The following is a 13,704-nucleotide window of genomic DNA, read 5'->3' as shown; positions in this document are numbered from 1 at the left end:
GAATTAACAACACAAATACTTCCAAACACACACACTATAATACTTCCACATACACTTACATGCTTCCACACACACTAACATACTTACACATACACTATAATACTTACACACACTAACATGATTAAGAGTCTGGCATTGAGGATCCCTACTTGACAGATGGTCCCCCACAATGCAAGGGCCTCCGTTACACAAATGGGGCCAGTGAATGGAGATCCTTTGATCACAGGGTCTCTTGCGGGTTGTGGACCCGGTGCCCTGCTCCGGCTGCAGGTCCTATCCCCCCCTTCTTTAAAGTGCCAGGGCTGCTTTTCTTGCCCAGCCTGGCCCTGGTTGAGAGGTTGTAGGGTACACGGAGTGGCTGAATTCATGCATATCGTTTATAAACCCAATCAAAATACATGCATCAAGAAAAAAAAAAAAGCCCCGTACCGCTTCCCACCGCGAGATGATCTGTAACAACTTTATTTAACGTGGAGGATTTAAATAAAGGAAAAAAAAAAAAAAAAACCCAGATGTTTTAATTTAAGTCCCGGCCAGGCTCCCCTGTTGCCATGGCGCCCTGTGCAGCCACACAGGTCGCACACCCCTAAGGCCGGCCCTGCATAGAATATGTAGTTGGTCTCCCTTTTGCAGCCATAACAGCTTCCACTCTTCTGGGAAGGCTTCAACAAGATTTTGGAGAGTTTCTGTGGGAATTTTTGTCCATTCATCCAGTAGAGCATTTGTGAGGTCAGACACTGATGTTAGACAAGAAGGCCCGTCTCACCATCTCCGTTCCAGTTCATCCCAAAGGTGTTCGATGGGGTTGAGGTCAGGGCTCTGTGCGGGCCGGTCAACCCATCCAAACATGTCTTTATGGGCCTTGCTTTGTGCGCTGGGACGCAGTCATGCTGGAATAGAAAAAGGCCTTCCCCAAACTGTTCCAAAGTTGGAATCAGAGCATTGTCCAAAACATCTTGATATGTCCCCTTTGGACAACGCCATGCTTCCAACTTTGTTGGATTATATGATGTCATAAAAGTCCAAATTAAAAGAAGATGCACGCTACTAATCAACAATCTACAGATGTGTGTACTTCTAGGGAGCAGAGTAATGACAGGAGATGTCACGGCTTGTGAAGGGGGCACATGGTGCTTGTCCTACTGGCTACCTCCCCAACTTTTATTATCCACCCAAAACCATTTTAACACTCAGTATCATCCTTACTTTGCAATGGTTGTAATGAGGGCAAATGACAATAACTGACATACAGGTGGATATCCTCTTGAGCCCCCGTGTCTTCTATTTGTCTCATTTATACCTTAGATACCTCAACCACAACTCGATCCAGCCACGTTCCTGCCTCCCTTGTTGCACTTCCACAAAGAGGAGGAGCTTCTGGGGCAAGCCCCTCCCCTCAATTGGAGGAATGCCCTCTGTGGCAAAGGAGAGGTTCACATAGCTTTGTGAAGGAGAGATGCAGAAACACTTCTGCTTCTCCACAAATCTATTGGGCAAGACTGACTAGGGGTGGCAATTTGCTGCCCCTGTCAAAGTGCCGTCTGGGTAAGCTGTTTGGGGACAAAGTTGGCAAAGACAACCTTTTTGGGGGGGCAAATGTGGCACTGTGGAACATGTTGCTTCTGAAGTCAGGAGGGAGGTGCAAAGGGCAATTTTCGCACCGGGGCCCTGAGGTTTCTAGTTACGCCCTTGTGTTCACTTGTATGAATTAATTAAATGTATTGTTAAATATTGTACAAATTTGAAGGGAGGGGGCGTGCTAAGGGAAGGGTATTAAGATTATGGGGAAATAAAGGATGAGTGTAGAGATGATGAGAAGTTGTGTTAGGGAGCATGAAGATGGAGGTGATTGAGGTGCAGTATGGAGTGATAGCAGGGGATATAAATGATGGTGGGGGGGAATAGGGTGATGGGGGTATGAATATGATGGTTATTGGAATGAATTAGGATGTTAGGGGTATGATGATGGTCAGGAGTAGGTCCACACTAATACATACAGCAACTCTAACACCATAAACATACATACATACATATACACATATATTCACACTCTTATAGCATATACATACAATTACATACACATACACACACTCTATAATGCCGTACACTTACAGTACCTATGCACAGACCCACTACTCTATCAGCAAACACATACATACATACACACACAGCCCCTCCAACACCATACACTTATACATACACACAGCCACTCTAAATTAATTTTCCACCATACTTTATGTTTTATAATGCATTTTATGCAGGGCCGCCTTTAATCACAGATCACATAGCAAATGAATGGTGCATCTCTGGCGAGTGACCTGAAATGGAGTGCAAGTAGTTATCAGGGCTGGCTTTAGGTGTTCAGACAACCTCTGTGGGCCACCCCTATGGTGTGCCCTCCCCTGTTACCACCCCCAGAGTCCCCTCCTTCACTGTGCTACACCGCTCTTTTCCTTCCTCATGTAGTTCAGGTATAAATCAAATAACTCATGGAAACCCAGCGTTGCAGGTATAGATCAACTGGAAAAGACATCCAAACCTATTTGCAGGTTTTAATACATTACACATGAAATGTGACATTGCAGGTACAGAGCAAGTAAATAACACACAACCCTAGACTTGCAGGTATAGATCGAATGAAAAATGCACCCAGGTTGCATCCGCAGAACCAGATTGGATGCATAGGACTTGCCATCTTTGTCCCCAAACAGCCTGCCTGTGCCATCTTTGCCCTAAACAACCTGCCTGAGCCATCTTTGCCCCAAACAGCCTGCCTGTGCCATCATTGCCCCCAGCACCCTCCCTGTGCCGTCACTGCCCCAAACATTCATAGATACTCATTCAAAAATACTAATTTACACATATTCACTCACATATACTCATTCATACACCCTCCCCCACATCTCAAAATATTTTTCAGTAGCACGTTCACACTTCTGCAGGGCCCTCTGCTAACCTCTGTGTTGTTCGCACACTGTGCAAACAACTTCTCTTTTACCGCCCGATTGAACCAGGAACTCACCCGGGTCATGTGACGTAACTGCTTCCCCTGGGCAGTACAAGAGAGCAACGCAGACATAAGCTGCCGGCCTATGCGGAAGTGATCGCAGGGGTCGCCTGGGCCCCCTAGAGTGTCGGGCCTGGTCGCAGTTACGACCCCTGCGATCATGGTTCCTGCGGACTCAAGGAGCAGCTGCTATGGGCCCCCTAGGAATGACTGAGCCCATGGTAGCTGCCCCTTTGCCCTGCATTAAAAACGGCCATGATTTTATGGTATCTAAAGGTCTTTTTTGTTCTAAAAATGCAATATGTAAATTGTGTGGGTGCAATAAACAAGAGAGAAGAAAATTACAGCTAAACACAAACAAGGGTAGAAAATTTCGAAAACAGTCCGGTCGTGGAAGGATTAAGGTACATATTTTTAACAGCTTATAGTTTTGGTTACACAGAGCCAGTTCGGCCTAATAAATAATCTATATTTTCTATTTAGATAAAATGCGTTATAAAAAAAAAAAAAGTATGGTGAAAAATTGATAGAGTGGCTGAGTGCACGTATGTGTATTTTGTAAGTTTCAAATATTAAAAACATATTATTTTTAATATTTTCTCTAGTATCTAAGATTACTCTTTCCTTTTATGCATCGATTTGTAAATCTATATACAAGAACCCTACAGCTCTACTGATTCGCATACAACATACGCCACCGGAGCATCGCTTCGGACTACTTTACCAACTAGGCAAAGTGTCAGACATTACGTCGGGTTACGTGATTGATCACGTGACTTTTGAGCAGCGCTAGGCGGATCACATGGTTCGGCGGAATGATTCTCCTTGTTGAGTGTTCCGGTGTGTGGGCTGGGGACTTTTTGGATGAGCCTAGCGCATTTCAGTCCCGTTAATGTGGTGTAGGTATTCGTCCGCCCGCGGGTAGCCGGTGCCCCTCTCTGTGTACCGTATGGGTGAGGCCCGAGCTCGGCACAGGAAGAGGAGCAGCCCTAATAACTACACACAATGAGGTGCGTGCTGCTGTTATGGTCTGTGCATGTGTGTCATTGGTGTACCCGGCAATGAGTGGCAGTGCCCACCCACCACCTGTGGGGCCATTACAGTATAGGACAGGTATTAATGTGCTGAGAGTCCTGAGAGTTGTAGTATTGGTGGTTACAGTTACCTACCATCTGCTGCTCGTTAGGCGAGATCAGTGTTATTTTGGGTAAAGGTGGAGTTCTCATCCCAAATGATTCTCTATTATTTTTAATATTTTATGTATTTTTCTTCTAATTTCTACAATTACTTTTATGCCTTTTAATATCTGTATCTATCTGTCTGTCTGTCTGTCTATCAGTCTGTCTGTATGTAACAGTGGACTGTATTTTAGTTCCCCCAAGTTATGCTGTGGGTGTTTTTTTTTTTTTTTTTTATTTATTTATTAACTGCACAGGCACAGTTCTTCTACCAGTAAAGTATTATATATTATAATTTATTGTTTTATATAGCGCCATCATACCCCGTAGTGCTGTACTTCCACCAGTGGAATATTATCTATCTATTTATATATATATATATATATATATATGTTTTTATATAGCGCCATCATATGCCATAGTGCTGTACTTCTTCTACCAGTTGAATATGATCTATATATATATTTATATATATTGTGTTTTATATAGCGCCATCATATCCTATAGTGCTGTACTTCCACCAGTTGAATATGATCTATTTATATATATATATTATGTATGATTTGTTTTATATACCGCCATCATATCCCATAGTGCTGTACTTCTACCAGTAGAATATGATCTATCGATATACATTTATATATATTAGTATTTATTTGTTTTATATAGTGCCATCATATCCTATAGTGCTGTACTTCCACCAGTTGAATATGATCTATTTATATATATATATATTATATATGATTTGTTTTATATAGTGCCATCATATCCCGTAGTGCTGTACTTCTACCAGTTGAAAATGATCTATCTATCTATCTATATAATGGATATAGCTGTGTTCGCCCAGGAGACTCTGTAGTCTTTAGTTACCGTTGATTCCTTTTATTGGGCCGACATGGATGTAGAGGAGTGATGTGACGTGTTCTGAAGTCTCCTTGCTGACTGCACTATGCATTACGCAGGGCCAGCTTAGCCCTTCCTGCTGATATATTTTGGGAGTCCGCCCTTTTTAATACAAAGTGAATTCAGGGAGTAGAAACCAAAGTTCCTTGCCAGCTCCTGCCACTACTGAATAACCCCCCGAAGTGTCATCTTCCAGCAGAAAGCGTCCTTCCATTCGTTCTCTGTGACGCGGAATCTTCCACCTTCTGTTTCTTGCTGTCATGTAAGTGCCCCCTATATATTCTGTGATCAGGGAATGGTCACCTATCTGATAATCTCAGGCTTGTTCTTCTCCTGCGGTTGCGATAAATTATCTTTCTATGTACCACGGGATCTATGAAACACGTTGATCCATGAAACACGTTGATCCGTTCACTCTCGTGTGTTACAAGATTTCTTTTGGAAACTGTATTGTTGCTAATTACATGTTTCCCCCTATTTTCTTTAGGTTTGCATTCTAGCCCCGGCTTTATCTCTTCACACGCATCATCTAACGTCGGTTGAATTACAGAAGATCCGTAGACGCACAGAACTGTGGAGTAGCCCAGACTGTCATCAATAACCAGTAATGCATCAGTGTTCCAGACTGGTGTTCCCTCCATCATCTCTTTGATGCTAAACCTTCTCTCCATCTGAAGCCGACATCTTTTTTTGGGGGAAAGATGGAGACACGGTGGCCGTTGAGTCGCAGAAGTCTGGCAATTCCACTCTTCTTTATTTTATCCCCGGTCCTCCTGGCAGCTGAACGAGTGCCGACTGTGTATCAACAGGAGAATTCTGCGAAACATCATGGTAAGAGCGGTCGTATATATCCATGCAGAGACGTAGAGGTTGTGAGAGACTAAGTAACGTATGATTGATCCTTTAAGGACTGTGAACCTTAGATCTGAAAACACGTTTCAGTGTTTCCTGCTGTTATGAACAATGAGGCTCCTCTGTAGAAACGTACAAAACCCGGGGTCACCGTGCTTATTCTGCCAAGTTATGCGGATTCAAGCTTCCGTTCGATAAATATTATGGCGTTTCGGTTCTTGCCTATTGATCATGTAGGCAGAAGATACCGGAAATATTAACGATAGGATTTGACTTGCAGAAATTAGCCAGATAGACCTATTTAGAAGCCAGTGTGATTTGTTGAGTTTAGTGAAGCGTTATGTCTGGTGCTGGCAGTAACATCTTAAGGCTCATGTGTTATTCGTATTATTTTCATGTACCTCTTGCAATGGTCTTTATTATTCATGAGAAATGACATTTTTATTGGGGTGGCTGAGTAGATGACCCAGGGCTGGGTCTCCGTTACATACGGTACCTGGTGCAGCTGATACACGGGTTGCCACGAGCGTCCTTTTTGTATGTAAGCGAGGACCTGAAAGTGAAAGGAAGTGTTTTAGCCGACTAGCTCTCCTCCTCTCCCGATGAGGAAGATTCTCCTCACGTCTGCTCTGGTGGTTAATAGCCCAGCATTATTTCTGTTAAATAGCATAAAACTATGTGCATGTCTTAAGCATAAAGTTAGTGTTTACATCCAAAGTGTTTTATGAACGTTAAGTCTTACCCTAGGATTCAAACGCTCTAGTGGTTGAAAAACTCAGGAGAAAAGTAAAGATTGAAAAACCCATTGGATGTATGGTGTGTTGAGCAGTACTTCTGGTCCGAGTAAGAGCCTGGGCACACGGCTGTTTCGTTGTTGACCTGGTTGTACCGGGTATTTTTAGTGTAACCGTACTGATTAGTGGCACACACTTTTTTTACTGTCCCTTTGTGGAGTTCTGCTGGACTTACTAATTAAAACTGAAAAGGTAGTATTAAAACGGCATTATTAAGGACGTGAATAGTAGAGGTGCTGCGGTTTCAGATATTGGGTGGCACAGGTGGTACCGGTATTTTGGGAAAGCGTATGCTTGTGATCAAACAGCTTTATATCTACTTTGTCATTGTGGGTCCGCTAAGTCAGCCCTCGAGGCACACATACAGCGCAGGATTAAAATAACTACCATATTCTACTCTGATGGGATCCTTTTGGACTGCGGGGGCCTTGAAGACTGGGTTAGAAACCACTTTTTTATTATTATTTGTATTGCTGCCCCTTCCCTCCTCGTCCAAAAGGCCTGCAGGAGGGCCGGATCTTCTTGGCCATTCCCTGCAAGGGTGCTGAAATCCCGTTTAGAGGGGGGGCGCTCAGAAGAGCTTCCTAACCCACCCACTCACTAGAAAAGCCAGGGGGCTTTTTAAGGGACCTCCACCATGGCAGTTTCAGTGTTCGTCTTCATCCAGTAGTCTGTTCCTTTGTCTGTGGCAGTCCTGTGTCGCTACGCTGCTAAACATGCAGAAACTATATACAAAAGGTGCCCCCCATGAAAGCCCCGGCCTTTTAGGCTCATGTGATAAAAATCATTCCTGTACGCACCACACACTTAGCCTAAAAGGTTAGTGCTTATAAAAATAAGAAATCCATGTAGGGCGTCCAGGGTGCCAAAAAGTGCTTATCAGCAAGCGTAACAAAAAAATCTCGCACAACCACTAATCATGCACTGCACCCTCTAGCAACCCCGGACCTTCATGCTTCCCCAGCCTACGGCCCGAGGACCAAGCGTTCCCTCTCTCACAGGTACTGACTTGATCCAGAGAGAATCCCATATACACATACCGTATTGGCTCGAATATAGGCTGCACTTTTTCCCCCCACTTTAAGACTTTAAAGTGGGGGTGCGGCCTATATTCGGGGTCTAGCGCCCGATGCCCGGGACATGCAGTCCCGGGCGCCGGGCAGGCAGCGGGGTTAGGATACAGATCCCCCGCAGCGGTGCAGGGGACCTGTATCCTACCCCCCGATACGCTCAGACAGCCTCCCCTGCCAGCACTTCCCACGGGGGGCGGGTGCCGGCACGGGAGGTTGTCTAAGCGCATCGTGCGGATGCGTTTTACCTCTGCATCCCCCCCCCCCCGGACTTACCGGAGCAGACTCCCGGGTGTCTTGCGGGGTCGGTGGGGGACATCTACGCAATACAACTTCCGGTGCGTAGATGTCCCCCGCCGGCCCCGCAAGACACCCGGGAGTCTGCTCCGGTAAGTTGGGGGGGGGGCAGAGGAGGACAGTGCCAGCGTATCTCGGGGAGGGGGGACAGTGCCAGCGTATCTCGGGGAGGGGGGACAGTGCCAGCGTATCTCGGGGAGGGGGGTCAGTGCCAGCGTATCTCGGGGAGGGGGGACAGTGCCAGCGTATCTCGGGGAGGGAGGACAGTGCCAGCGTATCTCGGGGAGGGAGGACAGTGCCAGCGTATCTCGGGGAGGGGGGACAGTGCCAGCGTATCTCGGGGAGGGGGGACAGTGCCAGCGTATCTCGGGGAGGGGGGACAGTGCCAGCGTATCTCGGGGAGGGGGGACAGTGCCAGCGTATCTCGGGGAGGGGGGACAGTGGCAGCGTATGTCGGGGAGGGAGGACAGTGGTAGCATATCTCGGGGAGGGAGGACAGTGGTAGCGTATCTCGGGGGGGGGGGGACAGAGTGGCAGCATGTTTTTTTGGTGCTTTTTTAAAGAAAAAAACTTTTTCTTTAAAAAAGCACCAAACTTTTAGGGTGCGGCCTATATACGGGGGCGGCCTATATCCGAGCCAATACGGTAAATCTATATATTGGGAGGGGGGTGTCCAATTTTGGTGTTACTTACTTTTAATAAAAGTTAAGTCAGCTAAGTGAAACCTGAATTTTCAATTTCGGTGCATCCCTACCAAATTGTCATTTAATTTTTCAGCTATAAGATTTTCATAAAATCGCCGCAAATAAATTATTTGAAAACAAAATGAAAGCAGGCATAGAATAAATGTATTCCTTGAGTGGCCTTGAGCACCTTATTGAAAATGTAATGCAGTGAAGTTGATTCTTTAAATGATTATTTGCATATGTAAACCCAATGACATTGGCTGAAGCATAACATTTAACCTAGTGGAATGTAACTATGGAATGGATGAATACATTATAGTAATGCATCTCCTGCGAAGGCTGTCAGAGCGGCAGCGAAATGCACTGGAACCACTTCTCGTAGCGTTGCCAAGACAATCTCACTATTGTTAAAATGGATTCATTTCAGCTTCGTGTTCGTTCGTAACCCGTTGAGTTCCAGAGAAACAAGAAATACCTTGCACTGTGGGGTTCTGATCACTATTCAATATAATTCAATTATTCTGACAGCAATTTTATTTTCCAATTAATTAAGAGGTTAAATCAATGATTTTTTGTGTGTTTTTGAGAATACATTCCAAAGACTGCATTGTCCAAATCGGTTTTATCCACCAACAAAAGCAAATGCAAAGAGCCAATCAAACGAAATGTTGCAGTCTGACCATGGAACAAAATAATTCCAGGCAATATCTACCATGTGTTATTCTTATTTTCAGAACATTTCAGCCTTTTTATAATTGTGTTTAGTATATCAAATAATCTGTGATATGTTGGTTAGAGAAATATTTGTAATGGCTGCTTCTATCTCTGCAACTGAAGTTGTAAATGAGATGGAAGGGGGTCTTTTTACTTTCGGTATGTTGGAGAAATAATGCATTCATGGAGTTGAGATGTATCCTGTCCAAATGGTGCTTAAGAGCTTTGCCTCAAACCAGTGGATGTTCTCTCAAAATTAAGTGGTTTAGAGGTTATCGGGGGCAGGCGGGCGAGCGTTGGCTTTACAGTTGAGTGGATGAGAAACCTGATGGCCCCAACGTAGGCCGAGAGTCTTGATACGTGGTGGTTGAAATATTTTAGAAACGTTTTTACGTGTTTCATCTATTGTGTAGTAGAGTTAAAGTTCTAGTGATCACTTCATTTTCCAAATAGACACACAAAATGCAAGCTATAACTATAACCCAGTGCTTCCTAAAGTGGGTGAACACCCCCCCCCCCGGGGAGCTGGAACAATCCAGGTATATTTCCAGGGGTCTAAAAAAGGGGTTGGTAAGCCAAATAAGTTTGGGAACCTCTGGGTTTGCCCTTTCTTGAATACTGTTCTCAAACATTCATTAAGTTATTTGCATTCATGCAGATTTCTGCCCAGACAGATGTAGTTAGACCATGGTTAATATTCCGGCCCTCCGGGTTGGCATGTGTCTTGGTTATTTCATGTTGTGTCACCATTGTTACATCTGGACTTTCCCACTTTACGAATGTGCAAAGCTAGCTTTGCGGTAAATATGCAGAGCATTCAATCTTATTTACGGGAGAGAATTCCCCTCTGGGTTTTCAAGGGGGGGGGCACACGCGCTCAGTCAGTCACTGGCGAACATTCAAACACACGTACCATTCTTAGTCAAACTACTGTGCACAATCTCAAAACTTAAACAACACGCATCTCGGCCATGTGTCGTGTAACCCCACTGAACACTGCCTTCCTGATAAGATCCAACACCACAAATCTCTCTCCCGTCACTAGCCTGCACTTTGTCTTTATTCTGTGGGAAGGCTTAGAGCCACACTGGATTCTGGCAATAATGACTCGAGTTTCAAACCCTAATATAGAATAGAAACATGCCGCATTCAAAGTCACTTAAATCCCCTTTCTACCCCATTCTGATGCTCGGTTTGAACTTCAGCAAGTTGTCTTGACCACGTCTACATGCCTAAATGCATTGAGTTGCTGCCATGTGATTGGCTGATTAGCTGTTTGTTAATAAGCAATTGAACAGGTGTACCTGATGAAGTGGCCCGTGAGTGTGTATATGTTATATATATAATATACACAGTGTGTGTGTGAGAGATGCTCTGTTAATATTCACTGTGAATGGACATTGTTGAAACTTCGGATGCTCCCCCAACTCTTTCACAACAATTTATGCCGGCAGATTGTGAAGAAAACAAAATGTGCACGAAAGTGCCAGCAATCTGCTGTGTGTAGTCTGTGCCGTTGGGTATGATCTCTGCTAATTGGGGGGAGATTGTGATTGAGTCACGCGGATGAGCAGACCGCATTCAGTGGGTTCCGTACCCGGCTGAAGTTCACACTTTTAATGAAGTGGGGGGGATGGCCGGGTGGTCAGCCTTAAGGACATTCACAGCTTTCACCTAGACGGCATGTTTTGTGGGTTAGGAAAATATTGTACTCTTCCAATGAAAGCTAAACATAGTAACTTTCCACTGAAAGTAGAGAAGACCCTGTATTATTAGGGTTGCTGGATCGTTGGTTTACTAAAAATGTTAAAAGGCTAAGGAAGTCATAGAAAAAACATGTATGAAGAGTAGCATTGAAGAAGAGTGGGTTCCAATCCCGTTATTTTTTACAGATCACCGTTATAAGCAGTCACTCGACCCTTAGGACATAATAGTACGTCCTGCTGGCTCAGCTTGACAGGAGCTGGCATTGCTGACTGTCTCTTGCCTGCGCTGTCCAAGCATTGATGCAAATCGTAGAGATTCTGCGTTCTTTGTCCAGATCCTGCTGTGTTCCCCGATGCTATTCATATTGGGTATATTACTGCATTAATACTCTCATCCAACATCCAGGGGAAGCAGTTTTAACGCTCTTTGTTTTAAGGCAGCATCCTGTGCAGGAAATGCTCGTAAAACAAGCGCAAATTTCTTTCCGCTTCCTGCTGAAAACAGGGAAGCAATTCCAAATATCCTTACTTCAGTGTATGGAAAATTTAGAGAAATATCTTAATACAACAGGGTTTTTTCCAGCATAGTAATTCCAGATAAAGGTCTTATTCAATAACTTGTCAATAACAAAGTTGGCTATGAACAATGCGCTCCTAAAGAATCACCGAAGGATTTGCAATGAGGGCCACTCGCCATGAGCATTAAAGTGCAGGTGATGGCTGGAGTATCCCTTTCATGCGTTATATTATGAAGCGTGGAACTCCCCTCTATTTGATGTAATTCTGTATTATTATTATTTTCTAAGCAGCGATGTTAATGCTGTATCGGGAAATAGATCAGTCGGTCGTCTATTTACCTCCATAGAGCAAAAAACAATATAAAAACAGAGAAAACGCACCAAGCGCTTTTGTACTGATACAATATTAATTCCGACACCCGCGTGTTCTTCCTTCTGAATAACAGTCTCTTTTTCTGCAACATTTGTCGCGATAATTATACTGTCTTCCCAGCTGCATTGCATATTTCCGAGGAGGTTTTTTTTTGTACGTGAAAAGCCCACAGGTTTTATTGTTCTATACTGCAAATAACAAGGATCTATTATTCAGAACAAAACACAGTTAAATAGAGTAAAATATGCTTAGCAGGGGGTCCCGGCTCATGGGATGTGTGCGTGCTTCCTAAAGACAATCTGTCATCTTTTCCTGTTGTACGTTTTACATTTCTGTTGGCTGAATACAGATATGAAACGGTGTTTACAGCCTGAAATAATCCATAAAATAAGTAATTTATGGTTATTTTATAACCTTTTTATTGGACGTTTTAGTTTTTAAGATAAAGGCAGGTGGACACTCTTGAAAGCGAGTCTGCAGCAATACCCCCGTTAGCAGTACTGGCATTGCTTCTTGTTACTCTCTCTCAAGCTTGCCCTAACAACCACATTTTAATCAAACAAAAATGATACATACATATGGTATATATACTTACCAAATATATGATATACTGTGGATTCTACTGTCTATTGCTTATTTTAATCTAGTATGGTGTAATATGAGGGAACGTTTCCTTTGTGTACCGTATGCTTGACTTCACTTTCGTGCGCACACAACAGGTTTGCGACACTCGGTTTCTGCTAAAAGTTGTGTGTAAAGAATCTCGCTAACGATCTCGGCTTCAGACTTGGATCACAAGTTTCAATGGTGCGGCTTTTGTTTTCTTTTCTCCGCTAGAGTTGTATTTGGTAGAAGAGCCTCACGCAGCTTCCAACCCTACTGAGCGTCTCCCAGGAGAAGGGCTGAGCTGGCATAGTGTATATTTAGTCACCTCGCAGGTTTAATTGCCCATTTCCAGCTCTCCTATTCTTGCAGGATGAATGAATTGGCTTTACATAATTCACTGCAGAGTTGATGAATAATATTCCCGCACGCTACTGTTTTAATGAATGAACCTCATGCATGTGCTTGCTATCATGCTACACATGTGTTGTTTCTGGGGCTTGAGCTCTGGTTAGCCAGGCTTGGAATTCCAGAAATGTGGCTTCTGGTTAATACTTGCGTCGTGTAAAGAGGGCTGGGATTGCTTTACTCTATAATGAGACGTATTCAGTACTAGAGCTGAAACAACGAATCGATAAAATCGATAATAATCGATAACGGAAATCATCGATAACGATTTCCGTTATCGATTAATCGAGTGATCAATTCGTTGTTGGAGCACTCGGCTCCTTTTACTTACCTCCGCGAGCGTTCCCCGCTTCTGCTACACGCTCTGCAGTCTCCGCCTTCTTTCAGCTACGTGACGGATGTGACGCGTTCCGGAGGTAAGTATTCTTCATGTCTATGTGCACGGATCGCACAGAGCGAATCGCTCTGTGCGAATGGAGCCACTCGCACAGAGCGGTTCGCTCTGTGCGAGTGGCTCCACTCGCACAGAGCGGTTCGCTCTGTGCGAGTGGCTCCACTCGCACAGAGCGGTTCGCTCTGTGCGAGTGGCTCCATT

General features: G+C 44.3%; 1 protein-coding gene across 2 annotated transcripts in view; it reads left to right on the top strand.

The window, feature by feature from the left end:
- Window positions 1-3,822: 3,822 nt before the first annotated feature.
- ADAM17 (ADAM metallopeptidase domain 17) overlaps window positions 3,823-13,704 on the top strand; it is a 29,437-nt gene continuing 19,555 nt past the window's right edge. Inside the window, exons 1-2 of one of the 2 annotated variants that reach the window (XM_053458831.1) lie at window positions 3,823-4,017; window positions 5,576-5,919. In XM_053458831.1, coding sequence (XP_053314806.1) covers window positions 5,790-5,919 — 130 coding nt within the window. In that variant the 5' untranslated portion in view covers window positions 3,823-4,017; window positions 5,576-5,789. The remainder of the gene's footprint in view (window positions 4,018-5,575; window positions 5,920-13,704) is intronic. The other variant, XM_053458832.1, reaches the window with a different exon arrangement.

The sequence above is a fragment of the Spea bombifrons genome, chromosome 3 (assembly GCF_027358695.1).
Source record: "Spea bombifrons isolate aSpeBom1 chromosome 3, aSpeBom1.2.pri, whole genome shotgun sequence".
NCBI lineage: Eukaryota > Metazoa > Chordata > Amphibia > Anura > Pelobatidae > Spea > Spea bombifrons.
This window is presented reverse-complemented; position numbering and strand designations above follow the sequence as displayed.